The sequence below is a fragment of the Cucumis melo genome, chromosome 8, assembly GCF_025177605.1.
Source record: "Cucumis melo cultivar AY chromosome 8, USDA_Cmelo_AY_1.0, whole genome shotgun sequence".
Taxonomy (NCBI): Eukaryota; Viridiplantae; Streptophyta; class Magnoliopsida; order Cucurbitales; family Cucurbitaceae; genus Cucumis; species Cucumis melo.
The window spans coordinates 4,550,738-4,576,987 of record NC_066864.1 but is presented as its reverse complement, the minus strand read 5'-3'; the positions used below and the strand labels follow the sequence as shown (position 1 = coordinate 4,576,987).

At 31.7% G+C, this 26,250-nt stretch overlaps 3 protein-coding genes and 1 long non-coding RNA gene across 5 annotated transcripts; 3 read left to right on the top strand and 1 right to left on the bottom strand.

Moving 5' to 3' along the window:
• Nucleotides 1-8,775: 8,775 nt before the first annotated feature.
• On the top strand, nt 8,776-12,296 carry LOC103484893 (leucine-rich repeat receptor-like serine/threonine-protein kinase BAM1). The gene is made up of 2 exons (XM_008442241.3): nt 8,776-11,486; nt 11,688-12,296. Exons 1-2 carry the CDS (start codon nt 8,882-8,884, stop codon nt 12,002-12,004), a joined length of 2,922 nt encoding a protein of 973 aa, XP_008440463.2. The 5' UTR covers nt 8,776-8,881; the 3' UTR covers nt 12,005-12,296.
• Nucleotides 12,297-12,944: 648 nt separating this feature from the next.
• Nucleotides 12,945-16,056, bottom strand: LOC103484892 (malate dehydrogenase, glyoxysomal). 2 transcript variants are annotated; one of them, XM_008442240.3, is made up of 9 exons: nt 15,819-16,056; nt 15,420-15,635; nt 14,875-15,189; nt 14,540-14,629; nt 14,369-14,452; nt 13,737-13,772; nt 13,533-13,622; nt 13,355-13,449; nt 12,945-13,176 (listed from the first exon to the last, which is right to left on the bottom strand). In XM_008442240.3, the coding sequence occupies exons 1-9, from the start codon at nt 15,888-15,890 to the stop codon at nt 13,104-13,106; spliced, it is 1,071 nt and encodes a 356-aa protein (XP_008440462.1). In that variant the 5' UTR covers nt 15,891-16,056; the 3' UTR covers nt 12,945-13,103. The 2 variants fall into 2 exon arrangements, with proteins under 2 accessions (XP_008440462.1, XP_050944761.1); XM_051088804.1 differs by having other exon boundaries at nt 14,878-15,189; nt 15,819-16,033.
• A 2,193-nt stretch (nt 16,057-18,249) lies between these two features.
• LOC103484891 (uncharacterized) lies at nt 18,250-19,052 on the top strand. The gene is made up of 2 exons (XR_536792.3): nt 18,250-18,578; nt 18,708-19,052. It is a non-coding gene; the product is annotated as an uncharacterized LOC103484891 (long non-coding RNA).
• Nucleotides 19,053-22,934: 3,882 nt separating this feature from the next.
• LOC103484890 (tubulin alpha chain-like) lies at nt 22,935-25,933 on the top strand. Its single transcript, XM_008442237.3, has 4 exons — nt 22,935-23,290; nt 24,259-24,493; nt 24,577-24,947; nt 25,031-25,933. Exons 1-4 carry the CDS (start codon nt 23,198-23,200, stop codon nt 25,682-25,684), a joined length of 1,353 nt encoding a protein of 450 aa, XP_008440459.1. The 5' UTR covers nt 22,935-23,197; the 3' UTR covers nt 25,685-25,933.
• Nucleotides 25,934-26,250: the final 317 nt, after the last annotated feature.

Below are 26,250 nucleotides of genomic sequence, written 5' to 3'. Positions count from 1 at the left end.
TCTTCTTCTTTTCCTGACTGACTGAACCACTTTTGAATCTATTGGACAGTAAATTAAAAAGAAAAAGGCAGTATTTTTGTTTGCTTTTGGTTAAGGAAATTTGAAAATGAAAGGAAGAAAAAGAAAAAAGAGAGAGAGAAGTGTGTTTGAGCTGGATTTGGACCCTACATTTAAGGATTGCAACACATGCTATTGTATTGTAAATAATGCCAAATGACCAAGATATTGTGACTGTCTTTTCAATATTTATTTAAATTTAATGGTGTCTTGTTTTAGTTGTTGCTCTTTCATGTTCCTTTTCTTACACTCCATCTCACAAAAACAAAACAAAACAAAGGATTTTGCACATAATTCATGAACATTTCAAATCAAAGTAAGTTTTATTAGGTGTTTGGTCGCAATCAAATAACTCTATCACCTCATATAATAATAATAATAATAATAATAAGTTTTAGATTAAAATTTTTAAATTACAAATTTGATTCTTATAATATAACCGAAAGGATGGCAATATGCTTAAGCATGTTGGTAAAAAAGATATAGAGATAGGATTGAGTTAATGTGATTATGTTTTGTGATTAGATTAGAGGTTGGGATGTAATAATTGAGATAATTAATGGTTAATTGAAGAAAAGGGTGTGAGAGGAGGGGAAGTGGCAGTGTGGGGATACCAATTGAAATTTGGTAATTCTGTGGGGGCAAATTTACCAAATCTAAAGTACAACCAAAAATTCTCTAAACAAAGAAAATTTAAAACACAAAATGACAAAAACACCCACCCCCTTCCCTCTACCTTCTCTTTCAAACCATATTCAATTATCTCTCCTCTTCTTCTTTTGCTACTTAATTACTAACTCATTTTCTCTTCTTATTTCTGTTTTATTTAATACTATGCAATTCTCATATTTAATTCGAAAAAGTATATAGTTTATAATTTAACATTGCATAGTTTATTATTGTATAAGAAAAGTATTTTAAATAATCATAATTCATATAAAGATACTTATTTGTTAGCAACTCAAAAACTTTGGTTTATTAAAAGGAACAAAGGAATCTTGTCTGCCATTTTCAATAACTTTGGTTTACGCAAAAAAAAAAAAGTCACTATTCTCTCTCTCTCTAATTCCCACCACCTAAAATAAATCTAAAAACAAGCAACATATTAAGTGGAAACATAAATATGTATTCTTTTCAATAAAATAATTTTTATCTTTAACATTATATTTCTGGATGTAAATTTATTAAAATGTTTTTACCTGAATGTTGTTATGAAAATTTGGTTTTATTAATTTAAAAATTCACGTTCTAAACATGGGTAATTATTGTAAATGATAAATCTAATTTAGAGATTATAAATTGCTGTAGAATTAGTAGAAATTCACGTAAACTCGCTTTTCACACTTATGGATATAAAAAATAAATCAATAAAATTATTAAAAATATTTACTTAAATAAAAGTGTATCGATATCTATGATCCATAAAATTTGAAATTTTGGTATATTTTGAAAACAATCCTTTAAAGACTTTAGTTTTCTTTCAATGGTAGAGGTAAATTGTTGGGAGATTTCGTAGGTGAGAAATAAATATCGATCGAATCTACCACATTTCTTTGCATATTTCACTCTAGCTAGGTAAAAGAAATATCAACTTGAAGACAAAACACAAAAGAATAATTAAAGGGACGGTAAAAATAATTTATCCAAAAAATTATATAAAAAACTTAGGACCATTCAAAAGTTGAAAGAACGTAATATTAACTAAAACAGTCTATCTACTAGGGTCCAGGGGGTGTCATCAAACACAATAATACACAAAAACATAACACTCAATTTCAAAAGAGATCATAATGTAGGCTCATTTTCTTATACTGGGAGATATGCTTTTAAAATTGGTAGATACAAACCACAATCAATCAAAACCAAACTTAGAAAATGGAGAGATTGTACCCAAAAAGTAGTAAATAAAAAGGAAATCCTATTAAATTCAATTTTGATTGGTTTTTGAAATTGGGAGTCCCCCACTTGATTAGGAAAATAAGGAAATAAGAATCTCCAAAAGCAAGTTTTGAATGAAGTTTATGGAAAATATATATAATACTATAAGAAAGAAAATGGCCTTAAAATGACAAACAACTTTTGGACACAATTCAAACAAAAACACCATCAATATGGTTCAAAATCCTGCCTTTATTATTATTATTATCATTTGCCCAATACCCAACAAAATCTTCTCTCTTTAATTTTATATTATAATTTCTTCAACATTTTTTTTAAAAATCCTATTTGTCCTTTTATCTTCTTATATCTTTTTTGATCATTCAACTCTTAAAAATATTTTAATCTAAAAACTAATTTTGTTTTTTCCAAAACTCAAATCTCTTACCTCCACTGCCTACTCTTTACTATTTTCTTTCTTCAAGTTGAATAATAAAAATACACAAATTTAAATGAAATTAACATGTTAGTGTTAAAATACATGACAAGGTAAATTAAAAGAAAATCAATTTATCGTATAATTAAAAATTAAAATAGAAGCGAAAGAAAACAAAGTTTATAAATTAAAATAAGATATAAACGTTTTTTTCCCTTATAATCTGTATGTTGAGTTCACAGAGTACTTTAGTTACTTTTGTTATCCTCATTTATTTGTTATTTTTCTAAAAGTGGCATAAAGCAGTTTTATTATTATTTATTTTCGGAAAGAGCAACACAAATTTATGCATTTTTTGATTTGGTTTTGATGGCCTCGAAAATAGCATTAGAAAATTAAAAGGGGAAAAGATTGGTTTTCCATTTTCTTTTTCTTTTTTCTTTTTCCATTGTTTTTAGAATAATTGAAGTGATTGTTGAATACGAAGCGAAACTCACATGGGTGCGAGGTGTCACGTTGCCATCTCATTATTTCAATGCCCTAACATTAAATGCCCTAAACCCTAAATTGGAATTCAATTCTGGGACTTCTTCAATATACAAACTTCCACTTTATATCTATATATTTTACCTTACAATAGTGTTAAAAACTCATATATATATATATATATATATATATATATATATATATTATAAAAACTAGCTAATCCTAAACAAAATATTAATTAATTGCCATCAAATCATTAGACAGGAAAAAGTAATTAATTAGAAAATAAGATGACTAATTAAACATATATTATTGATAAAAAAAGCGTATCCAATGTTTGTTTTGATAAAATCTTTGTATGTTAAGAGATCTTAGTTGGCATGATTTCAACATATATTATTGAAATTCCTTACATGTAATGGAGATTTTGAGGAGTACATACCAATTATTTTATTAGTGAACTTGAAACCACAAAATTTTATCAAAACAAACATAAATGGATTATATATGTGATTTAGAAAATAAAAATTGGGTATAAATAATAAATAAACCCTTGTGTAGTATATATATATATATGGGTATAGGTTAGGTTAAGCTTGGTTAAAATCATGGGTATGGAATATTTAATTTGTCATAGGATGCTCTTTCAACTATGCTATTCATTCAAGCTTATCAATTAATTCCATGTAATTTTGGATTAATATAATTTTTTTTCTCTTTGAGTCAAAAGTAAAAAACATGGAGACTATATATATATATATATATATTCTTGAAAATGAAATATTTGTTGGTTTCATGTTATTATCAAAGGAGAATGGGCAATCAAAACATGAAAGTGAAAGACAGATGAAACCACATTTTTATTTCCAACAAAAAAAAAAAGGAATAAATTCATTTAATTTAGCTAGTAAAATTCTGTATTAAACAGTATCATATTATTTGATTTTACGTACGTACACTGTTTAATATTGATTGATGTTGATTTTATCCCTATTTTATTTCGTCTTTTTATTTTAATATAATGTTTCTTTTTTCTATTATTCTCATGCCCAAATTTCACTTTTTAAAAATAGTTCTGTGAACAAACAAATGTGTTGCTTTTTTTTCCTCCTGAAGTTTGATTTAAGATTCCAAAAGTGGGCTTATCAAACTATTAAATTTAGAATAGTAAATTTTGGGATCTATTAAAGTTTTTTTTAGAAAAATTTGAAAAAAAAATTAGGACATACAAATAGATTTAAAATAATAATAACATATTTAAAAAAAATAAGAAAATATTAAAACTATAAAATTCATCAATTCTCTACTGTACAAATGAATTAGTCTTTTTTTTTTTTTTTTTTGTTATTCATTAATAATTCTCCTTCCAAATAAGATAAATGTGAATTTAAATTTTGATTCTAATAAAATTTTGTCTTAAAACTTATAATTTAGCCTTTTCAATTTATTTTTCCTTAAATCAAAGAGTTTTATTTTTGATGAACTAAGTAATTAAAAGGAAAAGGTTATGTAAAAGCAAATTATGGAAGAGAGAAATGGGTGTTCATTATATGCTGTCCCTTTTGAAAAAAGAAGAAAGGATAATTATTGAACCTTGAAAGAACTTTTTCCCTCTAAATTTGACTTAACAGCATCAATGTATTGACATATCAATTAAAAATAAATTAAAGCATAAAGTTTTAAGATGAATTAATACCATAATTTATAAAGTTATATGAGCCAGCAGCCATGATGGAAATTGTAACAAAAAGGGGCCTACAGTGGTCTAAATCATAAGGAGAAATAAATCAAATAATTAAAATCCCTCAAAAAAAGAAAAGAGAGGAATGATTTATAATATTATGCATGTGTGTTGTATGCAGCATCATGATTGAATTTGATGGATGAAAGGGGAGCTTAAGACATGAATGGAAACATTAACAAATGGCTACTATTTTCCTTTAATTATGTTCATCATTTCTCTTCGACCTTTTTCCTTTCTTTTAATTAATTCATTTGTTTTTCTTATCTTACAATTATTAAAAATGTCTATTCTATATCTCCTTTGTTACCACGTTATGCGCTTTGCATTTAATATTAAGTCAACTGACACAATTTAGTTCATTTAAAGTATTGCTCATTAATTCATATTCTCTATCTTATTTAATTGTGTTGCAAAATTTAACAAGGTGGCAATGGATTTACTAAAATTTTTATTTCATAGTTGATTGGGTAGGTAAAAGTATAATATTGAAATTGCAAAACGAAATATCATGATTTTAAATGAGTCTCTTAGCTCTAGTAATAAAAATAGTTATGTCTTGAAAAACGTTGAACAACTCATGCTACTTCCCTACTATATCACTTCTTTGACTAACATTTATTTCATACTGGCCAATAATTAATTAAAAAGAGACAATCAATTAAGGGATTAATTGGTCAACGCTACCATTTTGTTTAATAATTTTTTTTTTCTTTTGTGTAAATGGTTTTATAATTTATATTTTCATTTTCGTTGAGAATTGCATTTAGTCAGTACTTTATTGAGAATTAAATTGGTCAAATTCTAAAAAAACAATATATATTGAAGGATGAATACTTTTGGTCTCGTTGTTGCAAGTGGGCCTAATTTGATGGGCCGTTGATTCAACCTTGAGAAAACTAAAGCCCAATAGGAAAAGAAAAGGGAGCCCATTGTGGGTATGGGCTGACTCTGATCATGGCTTGGGCTGAAAGGGTAAGTGCTGTTGAGTCAAATCCAGAAGGAATGGGCCTTTGAGAAGGGCTAAGATCAACAAAGGAAGGGATTTGAGTTTGACTCTCTATAGCAACAAAGAAGTTTTTAATTTTATTGCATTCATGTATTTTTGATAACATTATGGCAAAATCATTGAATTAAGGAACTACATAATTGTAGTAAGTTTTTGCTAAAAGGGTATTGTCAATATTTTTCTTCCATTTTTCAGATGCATTATGAACTAAAGCTATATTTGTACGACTCACTTAAATCACATAATACAAAAACTTTAACTATTTTGAAAAGAAAAGAAAAATGAGTTTGTCATGTGTCAGAGTATAAGTTTTACTTCAGCTTATTAATTTATGGCTTAACATTTTCTCACTTTTCAATTTTATATTTTTCTCTTTGGATACTCTCTTAATCCATCCTTAGTGAGAAGCAGGAGGAAATTAAAAAAAAAACGGTCGGAGGGAAGGAGGAAATTCTGAAGAAAGCATGATTAGTGCATTAGATATAGTTACAATTTCATTGCTTTAAGAAAAAACGTCATTCTTACAACACTTCACTATTCACTCAAAGAAATAAAACAGAAACTGAATTCGAGACAAACCCCTTTGAGCAAAGGCATGAACAGTCTAATTTCACTTCCTAAGAACAAAACAGAAAGTTAATTACAACTTCCTTTGAAGTAGATAAGATTTTAATTTTAATATATTTCTTAAAATATAAAAAAGATTATACATTCAACGTTGAGTTGAGATGATTCATATTTTTAAGAAGATATTCAAAACTTTTTTATTGTCCTTACGAGAACAATCTAATGCTCGAACATCTCTAATGCCTAGAGATCTTATATCATTACAAAATAAATACAATAATAGAGACGTTTTACGAGAATTTCATATTCAATTTTGTTTTTGTAAAATAGTCTTTTTAATCTATTCTATCGTTAGTGAAAGTTTCTTATTTTTACCCTCTCTTTATTTCTTACGTTATTTCCAAAATTTTCTTTCTTTTTCTTTTTACTTTTTTCTTTTAAACTTTTTGTCATTTCCTTTTCTCTATTTTGTTTATATCTTTGTGTTACTTTAATTTCTGCCCATCCATTTATTTTAAAACAAAACTACTCCATAAGTTGCTTAAAAGTTATGATGTCTAATTGTGTTCTTTCTTTCTTTCTTTTTTTCTTTTTTAATTTATTATATTATTATTTTTTAAATTATCGCATATAGCATAATATAATAAACGGAAATATTTACAAAATATAGTAAAATATGTCTATCAATTGATTCTATCAATAAAGAGTATGTGTTTGAAATATATTTTCAAGTATATAATTTTAAAAATAAGTCAACTCGGAGAAAATTACAATGTGGGTAACCACTCAAAATAACTTTTGAAGTGTAGTTTAAACAATTTTCACTAAATGAGTCTATTTTTTCTTTTCTCATGTAAATTCAAGCCAGCTCTAATTCTATTGATGTCTATCATTCCTAAAAAGTACAATATAATTCAAATTTCATGTTTTGTGTTAAAAACAATATTCATCTTTTTATTTTGATTCTTTTGAGGTTAATTTTCATTCTGGGGTATGTTTAGGGTTGTTTTGCTTTAATAAATAGCTTTTCAAGAAAAGAAAAATAGAGGTCAAACTTCTATGACTTAACTATCTATTTTTGAAAACTCGAAATACCTAACTACGTTTTAAAATACATTTATTTTGAGTTTAAGCAATCCATTATGAGTTCAAACTTTTATTTAAAACAAAGATATTCTCATTGAGGTAAATTTATTTATCAAATGGCCTCTCAAAGTTTACAAACTTTGATTCACATTCGATTTTAATATCTCTCTTTCTGCACCGTTGAACTTTGTACATTTAAAAATTATATATAAGATAGACAAATTTCGTAAGAACCCATAAACAAGTTAAACACTATGTATTAAAACTATATGAATTGCAAGTCAAATATTTCCATTATATCCGTGAAACACTTGGAAAAAAACAACAAATTAAAAAGTTATTATTTACTATGAATATAAAAATGTTCATAAATATAAAAAACTACTAAAATATGTCTAACAAACCACTTAAAGTTAGCAATTTTTTAAATAGTCCAGCATTGTCCTTCCATCTTTTTTTTCTTTCTCTTTGATTTTTTACTGTCTTTCTCCCTTTACTCTTCTGCTGTCATTTCTTTTTTATCATCTTTCTTCCTTTTCTCATTATATAAAAAAAAACTTTTAAATAATTATTACTCATTATTTTATTTATGACTTAGAGCAATTTAACTATTTGATCACAAGTCTTTTTCAGTTTCAACAAAGAACAACCATAAATACTTTTCTTTAGATGTTTATGGTTTATGCAATAACCATATAAGTTTTGTCCAAAATGAATATTTATGTTTTCAAAATTAAATTTGTTTTAGACAAACAAAATTACATTTTTCAAAATAACCAAATATTGAAGCTATTTATAAAATATATCCGATTCTCTTTCTATCATTTACGATTTTTATTATATTTTATAAATAATTTTATTTGTTTTGTTATCACAAAACTCCTAACCCATAAACTAAAATATACAAATATAGAGAGAAAAACATATTTAAATATGAATAAGTTTTTTGTTTTCATTTTTGCAAGCAGGAATTAATGGTGAACCGTTGATATATATTTTGTCTTTTGTTCTTTTTAAGTTCCCATTGGTACCTTTCTTTTCAAGTTAATCTCACAAACACGCAATGATAGAGGAAATAAAAAAAAATAGATGTCAACTCACTTTATTCACTAATTCAATCTACTCCTTATCTTAATTTTCTCATTAGCTTTTTATGAATGCAAATTTAGATCCCATTAAATTACAGTGACAATATATATTTCATAATCTTTCAGTGTCTTAAGATCAGAAGTAATAGATTTTAGATTGTATTAAAAGTTATTAGAATTGGAATGTTACACTTGAGAAAAAAAGAAAGAAAGAACAAAAACAAAGAGATTCTTGACTCATTGCTTATTTAAAGTTGACATTATTATTAGTTAAGGGTATATTGAAGCAAAGTGATATGAAATGATTTTGATAGGATAAGATTCCAATTTCCACCTTCTAAGAATACAATACCCTAAAAAGATTTAATTTTTATGTGGTAAATTCACTTCATATATATTTCTAGTAATATAAATATTGAAAATAGAAATTCTGAGTTTGAGTGTAGTTTGTGTTTAAGTTCCCCCTCCTTCCTTTGAAAATCTGAATTCAAAAAGAAGAAGAAGAAGAAGAAGAAGAAGAAGAAGAAGTAGAAATGAGTGTCACCATTCAACCTTCAAATATTATATGCAAACAAATATGGCTTCTTCTTCTTGTTTTTCAGATTCTCCATTTTCACTTTTCCCCTTCTTTCTCTGCCTTCCTTCCCGAATCCCAAGCTCTTCTCTCTCTCAAATCCTCCATCTCTGACGACCCTCATTCTTCTCTCTCCTCCTGGAACCCTGCCGCCGTCGCCACCCACTGTTCCTGGCTCGGTGTCACATGCGACTCCCATCGCCACGTCGTTGCCTTAGACCTCTCTTCCCTTGACCTTACCGCCACCCTTTCCCCTCACATTGCCTCTCTTCGCTTTCTCACTAATGTTTCCTTCGGCCTCAACAAATTTTCCGGCGGAATCCCACCGGAGATTGCCTCCCTCTCTTCTCTCCAGCTTCTTAATCTCTCTAGTAACGTCCTTAATGGGTCCATTCCTAGCGAGTTTTCGCGGCTCAAGAACTTGCAGGTTCTTGATGTTTATAATAATAATCTGACCGGTGAATTCCCCAGAGTGGTTACTGAAATGCCCAACCTCCGCTATTTGCATCTTGGGGGTAATTTCTTTACCGGTCGGATTCCTCCGGAGGTTGGACGGTTGCAGTTCTTGGAGTTTCTGGCGATTCACGGCAATGACCTTGAAGGTCCCATACCGCAGACTATCGGAAACTTGACGAAGCTTCGGGAGCTCTTCATTGGTTACTACAACACATTTGTTGGTGGAATACCGGCGACGATAGGGAATTTGTCGGAGTTAGTTCGGTTGGATGCCGCGAGCTGTGGGTTGAGTGGAAAGATTCCGCGGGAGCTCGGAAAGTTACAGAAGCTCACTTATCTGTTCCTTCAACAAAATGCTCTGTCTGGTCCTTTGATGGAGCTTGGAGGATTGAAGAGCATAGAAGCGTTGGATATATCATGCAATATGCTTGTTGGTGAAATACCCATCTCTTTTGCAGTGTTTAAGAACTTGAGGCTATTGCATCTTTTCGACAACAAGCTCTCCGGAGAGATTCCGGGATTCATGGCCGACCTCCCTAAGCTGGAGATATTGCAATTATGGAACAACAATTTCACTGGTTCGATCCCTCGAAATTTGGGGAAGAACGGAATGCTTCGGACTCTCGACCTTGCTTTCAACCATCTGACAGGTACGATTCCTCCTGAAGTCTGCCATGGGAATAAGCTTGAAGTTTTGATCGCCATGGGCAACTCCTTGTCTGGTTTGATTCCAGAATCGTTGGGGAACTGTATTTCACTTAAACGTATACTTCTGTGGGGCAACGCTCTTAATGGATCAATTCCAAAGAGGCTTTTGGGTTTGCCAAACATCACTCAAATTGATTTGCATGACAATTTTCTCTCTGGTGAACTTCCGATTACCAATTCAGTCTCAGCTAATCTTCTTCAGATAAGTCTATCGAATAATATGCTCTCTGGATCCTTGCCACCAACCATCGGCAGCCTTGTGGCTGTCCAGAAGCTTCTTCTTGATCGGAATAAGTTTTCTGGTCAGATTCCTTCGAGTATTGGGAGATTACAGCAACTATCTCGGATAAATTTCAGCCAGAATAAGTTCTCTGGTTCAATTGTGGCGGAGATAAGTGAGTGTAAACACTTGATATTTCTTGATCTTAGTGGAAATGAGCTTTCTGGTGAAATTCCTAACCATATTACCAACATGAAATTATTGAATTATATGAATCTCTCAAGAAACCATTTAGTTGGGCCTATTCCTGCTTCCATAGTTAATATGCAGAGCTTAACCTCTGTTGATTTTTCATATAACAATCTCTCTGGTTTGGTTCTGGGAACTGGGCAATTTGGTTACTTCAATTACACATCATTTTTAGGCAATCCTTATCTCTGTGGACCATATTTGGGGCCTTGTAAAGATGGGATTCTTGCTAGCAATCACCAAGAACATATGAAAGGATCTCTCTCAACTCCTCTCAGGCTCCTGCTAGCTTTTGGGTTTTTCTTTTGTTTAGTTGCAGTGACAGTTGGATTGATCTTCAAAGTTGGGTGGTTCAAGAGAGCAAGGGAGTCTAGAGGATGGAGATTAACAGCCTTCCAACGGCTTGGTTTCTCGGTTGATGAGATCTTGGAATGCCTTAAAAAGGAAAATCTTATTGCAAAGGGAGGTTATGGCACAGTATATACAGGAGTCATGCCTAGTGGTGATCAGATCACTGTGAAAAGGCTTCCAAAGATGAGCAATGGGTGTACTCGTGACAACAAATTCGATGCTGAGATACAAGCTCTTGGGAGGATTCGACACCGTCACATCGTTAGGTTTTTGGGTCTCTGTTCAAACCACGAAACTAATCTTTTGGTATTTGAGTACATGCCTAATGGTAGTCTCTATGAGGTTCTTCATGGCAAGAAAGGAGGTCACTTGCTCTGGGAGACAAGGTACAAGATAGCCATTGGAACTGCGAATGGACTTTGCTATCTTCACCACCATTGCTCACCGCCCATTGTTCATCGAAATGTGAATTCGAACAACATTATGCTTGACACCAACTTTGATGCTCAGATTGCTAATTCCGGGCTTGCGAAGTTCTTACAAGATTCAGGGGCATCGGATATTTCAGCTACTGAGCCAGGTATGACGGTCACCAGAGCTAATTAATATTCATTTAGGATCGGGACGTTTTTATACCATATGATCTCAGACAATCCTTGAGAAGCTTGGTAGTATTAACTTTCCATATGTGGATCTCTCTTGAAGAATGTCTGAATTGCTCATACTTTTTCTAATAGAAACTAAAGAATGTGATAAATGGGATGTTTTCTTTTTCTTGCAGAACACACCTACTCGCAGAATGTCGACGAGAAATGGGATGTATATAGCTTCGGTGTCGTCCTCTTGGAACTTGTTAGCGGTAGGAATCCAGATGTAGAACTAAGCAACAGTGTCGACTTAGTTCAATGGGTTAGAAACATGACAGACACGAAAAAGGAAGAAATACATAAAATAGTCGATCAAAGACTCTCCTCAGTCCCCCTGGAAGAAGTGATACACGTACTCAATGTCGCCATGCTGTGCACTGAAGAAGAGGCTCCAAAGCGTCCAACGATGCGGGAAGTTGTCCGGATCTTAACCGAGCATCAGCAACAATAATTCTTGAAATAGAATAGAGATACATGAATCATGATCTCAGTCGAGAAGTCACTGTTTTAGAGTCTCATGATGGAACAAAAAGGAAGCATTATTAGTTCACAGACTGCCTTGTCTTATGAAGCATGTGGTGATGATTTGTTTTAGGACTTAGGAGTATGCATTTGCTGGGTGTTTTGTGTCTAGTTTTTGGGTTTTGCTCTGCTACTGTGAGACGTACATGTACTGATACTATGCAAAATCACAACTCTCTCCCATCACATGATTAAATAAAATTTATTTTATGAACAAGAAATCATAAGTTGAAGCTTAAAGAATTTAACAACTGTTTAATTCTGTCGTTACATTCTTTGATACTCTGATTTAGTGTTAATTAATTGTTGACTTTGAAATTAATCATGAATTTGCGGAGTAACGTGGGGAGTATTATTAGTATTCCACTAAATGGGCCTCCAAGCACCATATCAGATAATGATAAAGAAGAAACATCTAAATTGAACACTACTCAAGCTGAGGTTAATTTTCAAAGAAAAAGTGAATTAAAGATGAATATTCATCCATGTTGTGCAAGTGTCCGGTTGGTTGTTATGTCAAAGTGATGAGCAAACGCATTAGAAGGCAAGACATGATTGCAAACAAGGAGCACTCCTCTTCCCTTTGCCAATAATTTCTTCACCTCTCATCATTGAAAAGAAAACAAAATAATAATAATAATAAAAAAATTGTATAGACACTCATAATGCAATTTTAAAAAAAAATTGACAAAAATATTAATTCTAAATATTCTTTTTCCTTCTAAACGTAACACCTCTTCCCTTGTCCCAATCGATTGTTGATATCTATTCATTACCACAACTGTCAACCAGTGCCCGTTTATAAACACTATAGCTTATTTAAAAAATCGTCAATCACAAAAAAGATACTCTAATGACTAATCCAACCCTTTGGTTGTGAATTAAATATCGACATGATGGCGATATAGTTTTATTAGTATAAAAATAAGTGGTGTGGTTTCAACATCAATCTCTCGGAGAACATGTGGCACGAGTAATCTATAAGAGACGGAATGTTTCTATTAAAGCTAATGGTAATTGGCCTCTCTTCAGCCTCTGATGAAGGAAACTCCTTTCTCAATGCTTCCTGCCAACTCTTTCTTTGCTTTCTCCAATCCAATCCTGTCAATCAAATATCCCAACTCTTTCACAATCAATGTTTCACAATCAGATTAAATCTCATGCGAGTCTGCGACACTGTGTTTGTTGCTCAACAAGTTCACATTAAGCTCATCACTAGTTTAAATGAGTATTCATATTTGATTCTTATATTAAATTTTCAGAACTGGCAATTGCATACCTCTCGTATTCATTTAGCGGGCCAAGGGAGTATACTTCATCTATACCATTGCGGCCAAGTCGTACTTTTGTTGCAAAGAATGGAAGTTCAGTCACCTGTACAAGACAAAAATATAAGATGAACATTATTCTAATTGCTGAAAGGGAAAAAGACAATAACTTGGATAAAAGATACCTACCTGAGAAGACACGAACGCGCACTCAACAACACCAGCATCTCCTCTTAAGCCCCTGAGGCATGCATCTGCAAACTTAACGGCAGCATATGCCTGTGCATTTCTGACATGCATTAGTCAAGTTCTTTCTATTTTTTAGATTTATGGTAACCAAACAATATAATAAGCTATTGTGATAGTGATGGCAAGGGGTGAAAATAAACTAACCATTGAGAGAGTTGCTGAACCAGCTCCTGCTTTGGCCTGCAAAGAGTTGCAGGTTAGTATAATACGTTATTGTGATAATGTTGATGATAATGCAGCAGAATGGATTCAACAAGTGTAAAACTCTCTATAGATGTTGAGCACTTGCAAACTAGTATGGCCCAATTTGCAGGTCAGCCTAATTTGCGCCCCATGCAACAGTCTACATATTAGATTTTAACAGAAGATAAATAATGGTTCTGCCTCCATCACATGTTACGCCAATAAAACTTCAGAAAACAAAAAGAGCAAAATAACTTGAGGAGGTGATGAAAACTGCTTATATGACCTTTATATAGCAACATCTAAACAACTAAACAAGGACGAAGACAAGTCTGATTCTACATGAATTACACGCTTCTTCTAAATTAATATACTCAGTTCATTATTCTTCGTCCAGTATGAATCCACACCATTATAATGTCATTTATCGCCAATTAATGTGTTCAAGAACACAAGCAAGCATAGACACTGGTATTTCGGCATTTATTGGACCACTGGTATCTACCAAACCAGCAAGCTTTTGCTATTAGAGCTGTTCATTAAAATGCATAGTTATAGAGATATCGAGTCCAACAAACAAATGAATTTTTTACCTCAACAACTTCTGTTCCACCATTTTGAATCCTATCGGTCAGGTAATTAATCTCTTCTTGTGTGAAAGAACTTGGAGGCTTGACCTATACAAGCCACAAACAACAAAATAAAAACTTGGTATGCAAATCAAGACATCATGTAATTCAATCAAATCAGAAACACGCACAAACCTGAGAAAGAAGGGGTAAAATGGTTACACCAGCATGACCGCCAACAACTGGAACATCAACATCCCGAGGGTCAAGACCCAATACTTCTGCCTGATAAAGACAAGATAACATGAAGTCATGACATAAGTAACTCAAGAAAGAAAACCATCACAATACTGGGGAGTACATTTTTCTAAAGTAACCACAAGAAACTCAAAAGTGGTCACATCAAAATTCTAATTGTACAGTTATTTAAGTGAAAAGGATGCCACGTTACCATTCATTTTAGGTATCAGGCTTATCTAGCAGGACCTTCATTCAAATAAAAAGAGAGAGAATAGTGGACTATAGCATACCACAAAGGTATTGGCTCTGACGACGTCAAGCATTGTAACTCCCAGAAGTCGCTTTGGATCATAAGTTCCAGCTTTCTTGAAAACTTCAGCTGCAATGGGCACGGTGGAGTTCACAGGATTACTGATCAGGTTGACAATGGCTCTAGGACAACACTTTGCAATCCCTTCACAAAGAGTCTTGACAATTCCTGCGTTTATTTTGAATAGATCATCCCTTGTCATTCCTGGTTTCCGAGGAACGCCTGCAGGGATTATAACAAGATCCATGCCAGTAAGCGCAGCCTCTAGCTGCTGCTGCCCCAAGAATCCACGCACCTGAATTTTCAGAAATTTTTTCAATATCCCATCCACTTCGCTGTAAGAACTCAAACTTGCATAGCCACTCGAGTAAAACGAATCATAAAAACAAACTCCCCAATTCAAACGCAAATACACGAAAGTTCCCTCACAGGATCTTAAATCACTCAAAACCCATATAACATAATACGTTCTAATTTCAAATTGCACGAAACCCAAACCCAATAGAACATAGATAATAAACTCACCACAGCACCCGTGTCCATGTGGCTAATATCAGCAGTGACGCCAGGGGCATTGACTACATCATATAGATGTAGGACAGAAACCAGAGGATTCATCTTCATCAACATCGCAAGTGGCTGTCCAATGCCACCGGCAGCCCCAAGTATTGCGACTCTGAACCCAGGAGCTCCGCCTTTGGCCCGGCAATTCGCCCTCCTCAAAACTGAACTCTCCTCCATCTATTCCAAAACAACCAAAATCAAAACAAAAAGAAGGGAACACGTAAGAACCCTTGATCCATAACTAAATCCCCATGTCCCCATATGGGTTAATGGGTTACAGACCAATGCGTCGAATTTCACAGTGATCTTGACAAAATAAGCCAAGATGAAGAGAAATTAAAAAGCAAAGAGAATGAGAACCTGATACTTGGGAGGATGAAGATGAGCAGAGATTCGAGCAATGCGCTGGTTAACATCAGGAATCGGCTGCATGGTTAGTAGCACGAACAGAAAACAAAGGCACCGCTCCAAGATCAGAAAACTTTGGGAAGTTGGCGTTGGGAAGAGGAAAATGCTTGGCGGGTCAAATTATATGATAATAATACAATAAACAAATGGTTGGGAACTGTGATGAGAAAGAAAGACCATCTCGTGGCCAATCTTATCTTACCCAAACTGTTTATACGTGTCAAAATACCACTTGTTGGACCCCACGGGCGGGCTGGACAATGATATATTTCTTTTGGGCCGGGCTAGATCTATAAGCCCATATAAGCGAGTTTTTCAATTTTCAATTTTCAATTTTCAATTTTCAATTTTATTTTCTAAAAAATATGACTATTGAGTAAATTAGTGCGAAATGCTTTTTAATATAGATGAGATTTAAGTTTACACCTATGTTTTCATCCATGGGATCCCTCTTAGACGTATTCCATATTTATTTGGACCTAACTTCATATATTACAAAATCTATTCACTAATCATTTTATTTTTTAAAATTAAGCTTATAGACATTACTTCCGCCTAAAAAAAATTAACTTTAAAAAAATTGTATTCTGTTTAAATTAAAAAAAAAATCTAATTATTGTACTTAAAAATGATGCGAACCATTACACATCATCAAAAACTAGACAATTTTTAAAAAAACAAAAAAATTACCAACGAGATTTTAATATTTGAAACCTATTAAATATTAAACTAAAAGACAATGAAAGCACAGTATATAACTTGTATTTTTCATCCCGTTCCTTTTATATTTAATGTTTTAATCTTGGAGTACCTTCTTTGTTTTCAATTGTTATTTATAACAATTTTATATAACTTGTATATTTCACGATTTTTCAAAAGGATCCATCTGTATTCTACCTCTCTTAACACACATTTTAATAAGAGTATCCTTCAAAGTGAGTGTTTGGATTCTCATGCTACCCCACTTTTTTTACTAAAAACCCACACTAGACTTTATAACATTAGGAGGTGTTTGCAACTTAGGTAATTTGAAAGAGTTAGTTGGGTGGATAAAAAAGCCAACTCACTTTTTATTGTTTGGTTATTCGTATCAACTCACATTTTTCACTAAAACATTTACATTTCTCATTTTGTTATTCGTATCGACTCTTTCAATTATTCTCTTATAATTATTACCGACTCAACTCTTTACTTATATCCCTAACCAAATGTTTCCTAATATATTTGATAAAATCTCACTCTCTAACCAAAATGCTTTCGCGTATTTAATTTTCAAATTTCTCTCAAACTTTTAATATTTATCTCTTATTTAATTTTTTGTTATCTAATTAATACATCTCTAACTTTCTAATCCTTTTTTTTTTCATTACTTTCATAACTCTAATAACATTTTCGTACAAGCTCCAAATAATTTACATACTAAATCACAAAACCAACATATAATTGATAAAGAAATTTATATGATGAATTTAAAAGAATATAACATATGTGAAATTTAAATTCAAATCATTAGAATTGATGATTGATAGAAATGATTAGTTCAATAATTTTCTTAAAACTCTAAAGTCATGCTAAATCATCAATCTACTAAGATGCATTTAAGTGGATATGTTAAGGTAAATTGGATTAGGCAACCTTTTTAACATACTTAAGAAGGAGGCTACTTGCCTTTTAACTTCTCTCCACTCCACCCATGTTTGGTATACCTATATAATAAAGCAATGAAAATGGTTAATTAATTGATTAATTACGAACTATAAGAAACCAATATTAAAAAAAGCAATAAGAAAAATTCTGTCGGTGTCCCCATTTAAGATGGTTGAGTGTTTCTAGAAGGGTTATTTTCTTAGAATCTTGGAGTTCAGTCGTGACTTCCTAAGAATAAACCTAATTTCCCATTTCACCCCTAAACACACTTGTCAAACAAAACACTCCACAACCCATTCTCACTATAATATAATCAAATCAAAATCCTTTTAATCCATTATTAATTAAATCTCCCCTTTTATTATTTTTGAAATCAAAATAAATCCCAACTTAGATCTTCTCTAATCTGTTCATCTCCACAGTATGTGAATCCAAATCCAAATAAAATTAAATTAATTCAACATCTTTATCCGACCATTCCAAATAATTAAAGAAAACAAAAACAAAAACAAAACAAAACGACATTCCAATTCTCAAATCATCGTAACACTCAAGCTATCTTCCTTCTTTAATCTTTTATTACACAATAATTTCTACACACGTTTACTTTTTGTCACATGTAAAAACAAAAACCATTTCTTTTTTATTTTTTCTACATTAAAAAAATCTAGTTTATTTGTTTTTATTTAATATTGTTATTGAATTTCGAGTCTGCATTTGAGCTGGCTTATTTGGAATTAAACGAAACCCCAAAAAACGATGCTTTTTTTTTTTTTCCTTTCCCCAAACTCGCTCGAATTTGGCCTATAAATTGCATGTGAAATCCATGAAAATGATGATCTCCCCATCTATATGTTTTATAAAAAGAAAAGGAAGAAAGAAAAAAACCCATTTTGATTTAATCGATAAAAACGCGTTTGAAGAACAGAAGAGAAATGTGAAAAGGGCCCTTCACCAGCCACATCGACCTCCATGCCTTTTCTTTTGTCTATATAAATCAAAGTTTTCTTTTCTTTTCTGTTCTTTTCTTTTGTTCTGTAGATGGATGGAGATCAATATAATCAGGTTGGTTCATCACTCAAACAAAAAAAAAAACATCTCTATTATTATTGTTGTTGTTGTATATATGAGTTTGTCTGGTCTTAATCTCCCTCCCATCTTGTTTGAATGATATCATTTGGTTTCAAAATTTAGATATAGAGCCCACTTTTGTAAAAATCGAAAGAGGGTCGAAGAAATTACAAGAGTGCAAATGTGAAACCTTGAGATCTTTCTTGTGGAATTAGAGCAAAATTTTTGGCAGACAGGGCCAAGCCAGGCAGTACAAATGGAAGCTACTACTACTACAACAACAACAACAACAAAAAAAGTTCTTGATTCAAAGATTCAAGCCATTCTTGCTGATGATCTTAGAAGAATCTGTATGAGTTTTTCTTCTTCTTCTTCTTCTTCTTCTAATTTGGTAATTTAATTTCTTCGAACTTTAATTAATTGTTGGATTATATAATTCATATATATTTATATCGCATATTGATGAAATGTTGTTGGGAATTAGATATTAGATGATAGCGTAGAGAGAGGAGAAAGGGAAAATTTTTCTTTTTTTCCTTTTTTCTTTTTTGGAATATGAATAATTGGTTTTTTTTTATTATTATTTTTTAAATTAGGATCAATACCCACAAGACAAATTCTTTTGTTTGCGTGGATTATGATCCAAGCAAGAAAGAAAAAAAAAACACATAAGTAATTAAGTTTCAATTCTGAGTATATAGTTCTCTTTTTTGGTATTTTGCTAAGCTGTAAGGCTTTTTCTTTTTGAAGGATGAAATGAATAAATTGGAACAAAGAGCATTGGATTGTCAGAGAAAAGGAACCAAATTTTAATTTGCATCCAAAGTTTGAGGCTCTAATGTTTTCTAAACCACATTTTTGTTTATGTCGAATATTCTGCTTTCCTTCTTTATATTACTTATTTCTCAACAAATTAAAAATTTAAAAACACCCTTTAAAAACTTTAAATAATTAATTACAAAGCTTGTGCTTAAATTTTAAAATAGTATTAGACTAAAAATGAAGAATTCACGATTTGCTTTATATATCCTAATTGACAATAAGATTCATTCTCTAAACAACAAAGATTCAAATCTCAAATTTTTTTATTTGTTAAACGTACCTTTCATATTTAAGTCTAGTCTAACATTTAACGAAATCAAGAGTCATATTGAAATAAGAAAACAAAACTTTTAAATTAAATTTATGTATATGTGATTTCTCAACCACCATATCCAAGATATCATAGTGGATGTCACATGCTTTAGGATTTTTATGAATTTAAGGCTAAACATATAATATTAGTAATAATGATGTTTTTAGTTAAATCGTTTGCTTTTAATACAGCCTCTCTTCCAAGAGAAAATAATACACACGAAAGAGTAATTTCCATTTCCAAAATTCGTTTATATGGGAAAGGATGATTATAATTAAATTAAACTGCCTTTGTTAATTTCATTTTTTTTTTCCTTGTTTGGGTTATAACGTTTATAAGAAATGGCCATAGTTTTACACGTGTAAAGAAATGTGTTGAACTTAATTAGGAAATGGACATGGTTTCTTGTTAATTAATAGTTAAATGCACCTGTGAATGTTGATAAACTTAGTTAATAAACATCTATCATGTAGTTTTTAAATATAATCTACCTTTTCTTTGTTTTATTATTAATTTTTTATTTTGTGTTTTGAGTTTAGGTTTTAATTGGTTTAATTTGTATAGTATTTCACCCTTCTTCTTTTCATCTTTTGCGCTAATTAATGTCTATTTTGATATTTATAGGTTAATTTTCAGTTGATTAATTAAAGTAAGCAATGAAGAGATAAATTTTAATTTTAATTTGAATAATTTGGTGACAAAACATAGAGGCTATTGATAAAGACGGCTCATCTTTGTGTTTCGATATGTGACGTTATTCTTTTAAATTTAGTGTGCTTATATATAGTAGGACTTCAATAAATTAAATTCAATTTGGTTCTAGCTATTTGATTGTTAAGGTCCATCAATAAATGAGTCATTTTAAAATTATAAAATACTACGTAATTAAAAATATAACTTTATATTTGTAGTACCTATAATATAATCATTATATATATATATATATATATATATATATATATATATATATTATATTATATTATATTATATTATATTATATTATAGTTTAATACATAATCTTAACAAAGTAACCTAATAGTTTAATACATAAACTTAATTAGTTTTGAACATGTAGATTTAAGTATGCGACTCAAACAAAGTACGTTTCTTTATTCATTTTATCAAATTTTATATTTTTCTTACGATTTTCATTATCAAACACTCATTCAGTACAACCATCTATCATATTCATGTCAACTTTAAGGGTTCGCATGATCTTCCTTTCTCTTTTTCCTGTTTAGTTACATTGGACACCATAGAAAAATATACATATCTCATACAACTGATATGTTATTTATTACAGAGTAAAATATATATATATATATATATATATATATATATATATATATATATATATATATGAACTATGTATTTTTGTAAGATAGATACGATATAAATTACTATCATATTGGTTATATGTTAAATTCTGTTATATTTTATTTAATGTCTTTTTTTTATTTAATTTGAATTTCCTTACTTTTAATAAAATTTAAATTTTAGTCTTTACCATTAGTTTCTAATTGATTTTGTCTGGGAGATAAAAAGAGTGTTTTTAGTTTTATTTTTCAAAAAAAAAAAAAATGTAACCTTTACCAGCAATACTTTACAAATTGCAAAAGTATTTTTATATGGGATATTTTCTTACTTGAAAATTATAACCTAACATGCTCTCCGAAACAAACTAAATTATATAGCACAACAATAAAAATATTTGTAAAAATAATAATAGTTGACTAGTCAAATGGTGAAAAGTTTTAAAAGATCAAGTTTGTCCTTTAGCTACCGTCATCAATTATCAATTAAGTGATAATTGCTGTCAATTACAATAATTGATAGTACGTTTCTCAAATTGAAATTGTCACCGATAACATCTATTAGTGATAATAGTTATTATCAATGATAACCTTCAATTTATCATAATTATGATTGTTTCTTATGGTTTTTTAAAATTGAAAGTCATAATTCATAGCAACTATCAACGATAACTTTCAACATGAGAAAAAAAAAAAGTAAGTCTATTAGCGATTAGTTTTAGTTTGAAAAATTTGAAAAGAAGTGTTCAAAATAGTGATTGGACCCGAGTCTTTTAGTATTTTACTATAAATGTGTCTTATAAACAATTATTTTATTGTTGTACTAGATATTCTATTACTTTTTACTTTAAGTTTTACTTATGCAGGTGACCCTTGGAACTACACCATCAAAACTTGAAATAACTTAACCAAAAAGTGACAACACTGTCTTCATTTTCTTTCATTCCGGCTTCTAAATATTGTCCCCTCACATGTTTATCATTTCTAGGCCTTTGCAATATACACACAAATAGTATATATTCTCTTTGCCCAATCTTATACTAAGGCTAATTCACTTGACTTACAATTTGATTTTTTAAACTCTAAAATTGTTGCACAAGAAAACATATATTCTCTCACACATTGATAACATTTTCTAGTTTGCTTTTTTTTTTTTAATTTTATTTTCCTCTGCCACAAGTTTTCTTTTTCACTTTGCTTTATAAAATTACGAATTTGGTCTCACATGTTGATTCTGTTAAACATATAATATAACTTGAATCTATTACATACAATTTAGGTACTAAATACAAAATATAAAATATAGGTTGGTTGAATAACTATTTTAGTTTTGAATTTAGTTCATAATAACTTTGAAAGTAGATTCAAATTGCTCTATGTAATTTTAAAAATTCAATTTCACCACAATACTTTAAATTAGCTTAATGCAACCTAGTTTAATTCAAGGGTGTGTATGCAAGTGTTTAATTGAAAAAAAAAAGCCACTTAAAAGTATTTTTAAGTAATTTTTATCAAAATGATTTAAATAAAAATACTTTTTTCTCACCACTGTAGAAAGAAGATTTTAAAACTAAAACTAAATTTGTGATTTGATTATTTAAAAAAAAAATGTTTGAGGAGGATCACCATTTTTCCTTTCTGGTATAACAAAAAGATGGATTTAAATGTGAGCAATAATAATGTTTAAAGGAACATTTTAGGATAATTATAATTAACATCAATTTTGAAGATAATGATTAATTGTATAATAATATTTTTAAAAAAATTACAAATATATTAAACTGGATAACAAAATAATTCACCCATTAGACCAAAAGAAAAAAGAAGAAGAACAATAAATTTATTTTTGAGTAACCCTACAAAGCACAACACCAACTCGAAGATTCAAATGGATTTGAAATTTGAACTGTCGTTTTAAATCCCACCAACGATAATGCCACGTCATAGGGTTAATTTGTAGAGAGAGTAACTCCCACGTGCCACTCGCCGGTAGCACGAGTACCTCAACCCCCTCGCCGCATCTAACTCATCGTCTCTCATTCTATAAAACCCCCCAACTACAATCCCCCGCAATGCCCACTTCTGATCCTTAGGAGAAGCGTCTTCATAAACGCTCCTTCTGTTTCCTTTCTTTCCCATTTTTCTTCCTCCATTTCGATTCCACAATGAGAGAGTGCATTTCCGTTCACATTGGTCAGGCCGGTATTCAGGTCGGCAATGCCTGCTGGGAACTTTACTGCTTGGAGCATGGCATTCAGGTTTCCTCCTTTTTTTTTTTTTTTTTTTAATTTTTTTTTTTTACTACTTTCAAGTTTTCGCTTTGATCAACTCGTTGTTTGTTGCTTTGGATGGTTGTCTAGGAATGGCTGGCGTTATAAGTTTGAGATCTAGGGTTTTGTGGTGTGACTCGTTTGCCATTTCCCAGATCTGGTGTTCTTTTGTCTCCTAATTAGTGTAACAGCGTTTTTTACTTCAGAATACACCTATGTGATTTCGTTTTAAGTAGATCGACCACATTTCATTCTGATACTAACTTCTATGGAGCCCCACTTTGAACTTCTGTCCAGATCCTTGCATATTTACCCTCGGTTGCGTGATTTTTTTTAAAGATGTTCTAATATATTTCGGTTTTTAGCCATTTGTATATGGTTTCAACCAAACTGTGACCTTTCTTATGAGTTAGGTTGAGGTGTGATTTAATCAATTTCATGTTCTGGGTATGAGTATTTCTATCCTAATTTTTTTTCTTTCTTTTTTTACACCATTTGGACTCTATATAAGCGGACCTGCCAATGAGGAAGGAGTTCTAGGATTAATGTAATGTGGGATCTGGAATGGTTCTGTTTGATCACACACGACATGAAGGGAACTTGAAAGTTGAAACATTTGTCTTACATAGCTCGGTCTTCGTGGTTGAAATTAGTTTAGCATGTTTTTTTTTTTTTTTTTTTTTTTTTTTTTTTTTTTTTTTGCTTAATTAATGGGATTAGTTCACGTAACGGTTCTGTTTTAACGAGTTACGTTTTCTTGTACTTTTGACCACTGGCATTTTCCATGTGGTATACATACAATATCATTCTGAAATACTTGACTTGGTGGAATGGATGTGAAAGTCTTGATCTGATATGTATATTCTTCTTGCATCCCTGGACATGAAATATAAATTACAATGCACCTTGCGAAATTTTACAACTGAAATCTGAATGCATTTTACATTTCTTTGCAGCCCGATGGACAGATGCCTAGTGACAAGACAGTGGGTGGGGGCGACGACGCCTTCAACACCTTCTTCAGTGAGACTGGTGCTGGAAAGCATGTACCTCGTGCTGTTTTTGTAGATCTTGAGCCAACGGTCATCGATGAAGTCAGAACAGGGACATACCGCCAACTCTTCCATCCTGAACAGTTAATCAGTGGCAAGGAAGATGCAGCTAACAATTTTGCTCGTGGCCATTATACGAGTAATTCAATCGTCTCTTCCTTTCTTTAGTTAGTTCCTGTTAACAATTCTTTGTTTTAACACGTTTCTCCTTTTGTATTACAGTTGGTAAAGAGATTGTTGATCTCTGCTTGGATCGTATCAGAAAACTTGCCGACAACTGTACTGGTCTTCAAGGTTTCCTCGTTTTCAATGCTGTGGGTGGAGGAACGGGTTCTGGTCTTGGATCCCTTCTGCTGGAACGTCTTTCAGTGGACTACGGGAAGAAATCCAAGCTTGGATTTACTGTTTATCCTTCACCGCAGGTGTCCACATCTGTAGTTGAGCCTTATAACAGTGTCCTTTCAACCCATTCGCTTTTGGAGCACACCGATGTTGCAGTGCTACTTGATAACGAAGCCATTTATGATATCTGTAGGCGTTCCCTCGACATTGATCGACCCACCTACCAGAACCTCAACCGCTTGATTTCTCAGGTACGAATTTCATTCATTTGTCTCCCAACCCTTTTTTTTTTTTTTGATATCTAAATGATGAAAGTCAAATGTTAAATTCCCAGGTGATATCATCTCTGACTGCATCTCTGAGGTTTGATGGTGCACTGAACGTGGATGTTACTGAGTTCCAGACAAATCTGGTGCCATACCCTAGGATTCACTTCATGCTTTCATCATACGCTCCTGTGATATCAGCGGAGAAGGCGTACCATGAGCAACTCTCTGTTGCAGAGATCACCAACAGTGCATTTGAGCCTTCATCCATGATGGCCAAGTGTGACCCCCGCCATGGAAAATACATGGCCTGTTGTTTGATGTACAGAGGAGATGTGGTTCCAAAGGATGTCAACGCAGCGGTGGCTACCATTAAAACCAAACGAACCATCCAATTTGTTGACTGGTGCCCAACAGGATTCAAGTGTGGTATCAATTACCAGCCACCTACTGTTGTACCAGGCGGGGATTTGGCCAAGGTTCAAAGAGCTGTATGCATGATCTCCAACTCCACAAGTGTCGCAGAGGTCTTCTCCCGCATTGACCACAAATTTGATCTCATGTACGCAAAGAGGGCTTTTGTGCATTGGTACGTGGGTGAGGGTATGGAAGAAGGCGAGTTCTCTGAGGCTAGGGAGGATCTTGCTGCGTTGGAGAAGGACTACGAGGAGGTCGGTGCTGAGGCGGGTGATGATGATGACGAAGAAGGAGAAGACTATTAGGTTGGAAAGAAGTTTACATGTTTCCACATTAGTAGTTCCCCTTTAGTTTCTGTTATCTCCGGTGTTATTGTTGCTATATGTTGTAATAGCCATGTGCTTCACTTAGCAGTTGACTATAATATTTGCTAATGTGTCCTCCTCTGGAGTGATGCAGCTCATCGTGACCGTATTGCTTGCTTTAATGGTGTGTATCTCCTTTCTACTTCAATGGTGTGTTGTATGATGAATAAAGAGCGTGTTTTCCACTTCGATAGATGTAGCCTGTTTTCATAATAATATTCCATTCTTTTCTTCGTGCCATTATTTTCATTATGTTTCTTATTTGAGTTCAATTCCATTATTCACAAATCTATCTTATGTTGCTATTTCAAAATTTATAATAGGAATTACGAACAGATTTCCATTCCCAAAAGATGTTTTCTACAGTCCTAATCTGTAAACAATATTATTTAAAAGAATAAAATAAAATAAGAAGTCCATGATCATTTTATTTTGTAAATTTTGATATTTTTGATAAATTTTCAACTAGTCTATAGATTTTTTTAAACAAATATTAGATATTAGAT

What these genes read in the sequence shown, in the direction of transcription:
- LOC103484893 (XM_008442241.3), top strand. Translation starts at nt 8,882, where the DNA reads ATGAGTGTCACCATTCAACCTTCAAATATTATATGCAAACAAATATGG. An exon ending in TATTTCAGCTACTGAGCCAG is followed by an intron (nt 11,487 to 11,687) that starts GTATGACGGTCA and finishes TTTTTCTTGCAG; the next exon opens with AACACACCTACTCGCAGAAT.
- LOC103484892 (XM_008442240.3), bottom strand. Translation starts at nt 15,890, where the DNA reads ATGCAGCCGATTCCTGATGTTAACCAGCGCATTGCTCGAATCTCTGCT. An exon ending in GTGGAACAGAAGTTGTTGAG is followed by an intron (nt 13,773 to 14,368) that starts GTAAAAAATTCA and finishes AACTCTTTGCAG; the next exon opens with GCCAAAGCAGGAGCTGGTTC. An exon ending in CCGCTAAATGAATACGAGAG is followed by an intron (nt 13,177 to 13,354) that starts GTATGCAATTGC and finishes TTTGATTGACAG; the next exon opens with GATTGGATTGGAGAAAGCAA.
- LOC103484890 (XM_008442237.3), top strand. Translation starts at nt 23,198, where the DNA reads ATGAGAGAGTGCATTTCCGTTCACATTGGTCAGGCCGGTATTCAGGTC. An exon ending in GCTTGGAGCATGGCATTCAG is followed by an intron (nt 23,291 to 24,258) that starts GTTTCCTCCTTT and finishes ATTTCTTTGCAG; the next exon opens with CCCGATGGACAGATGCCTAG. An exon ending in TCAACCGCTTGATTTCTCAG is followed by an intron (nt 24,948 to 25,030) that starts GTACGAATTTCA and finishes TTAAATTCCCAG; the next exon opens with GTGATATCATCTCTGACTGC.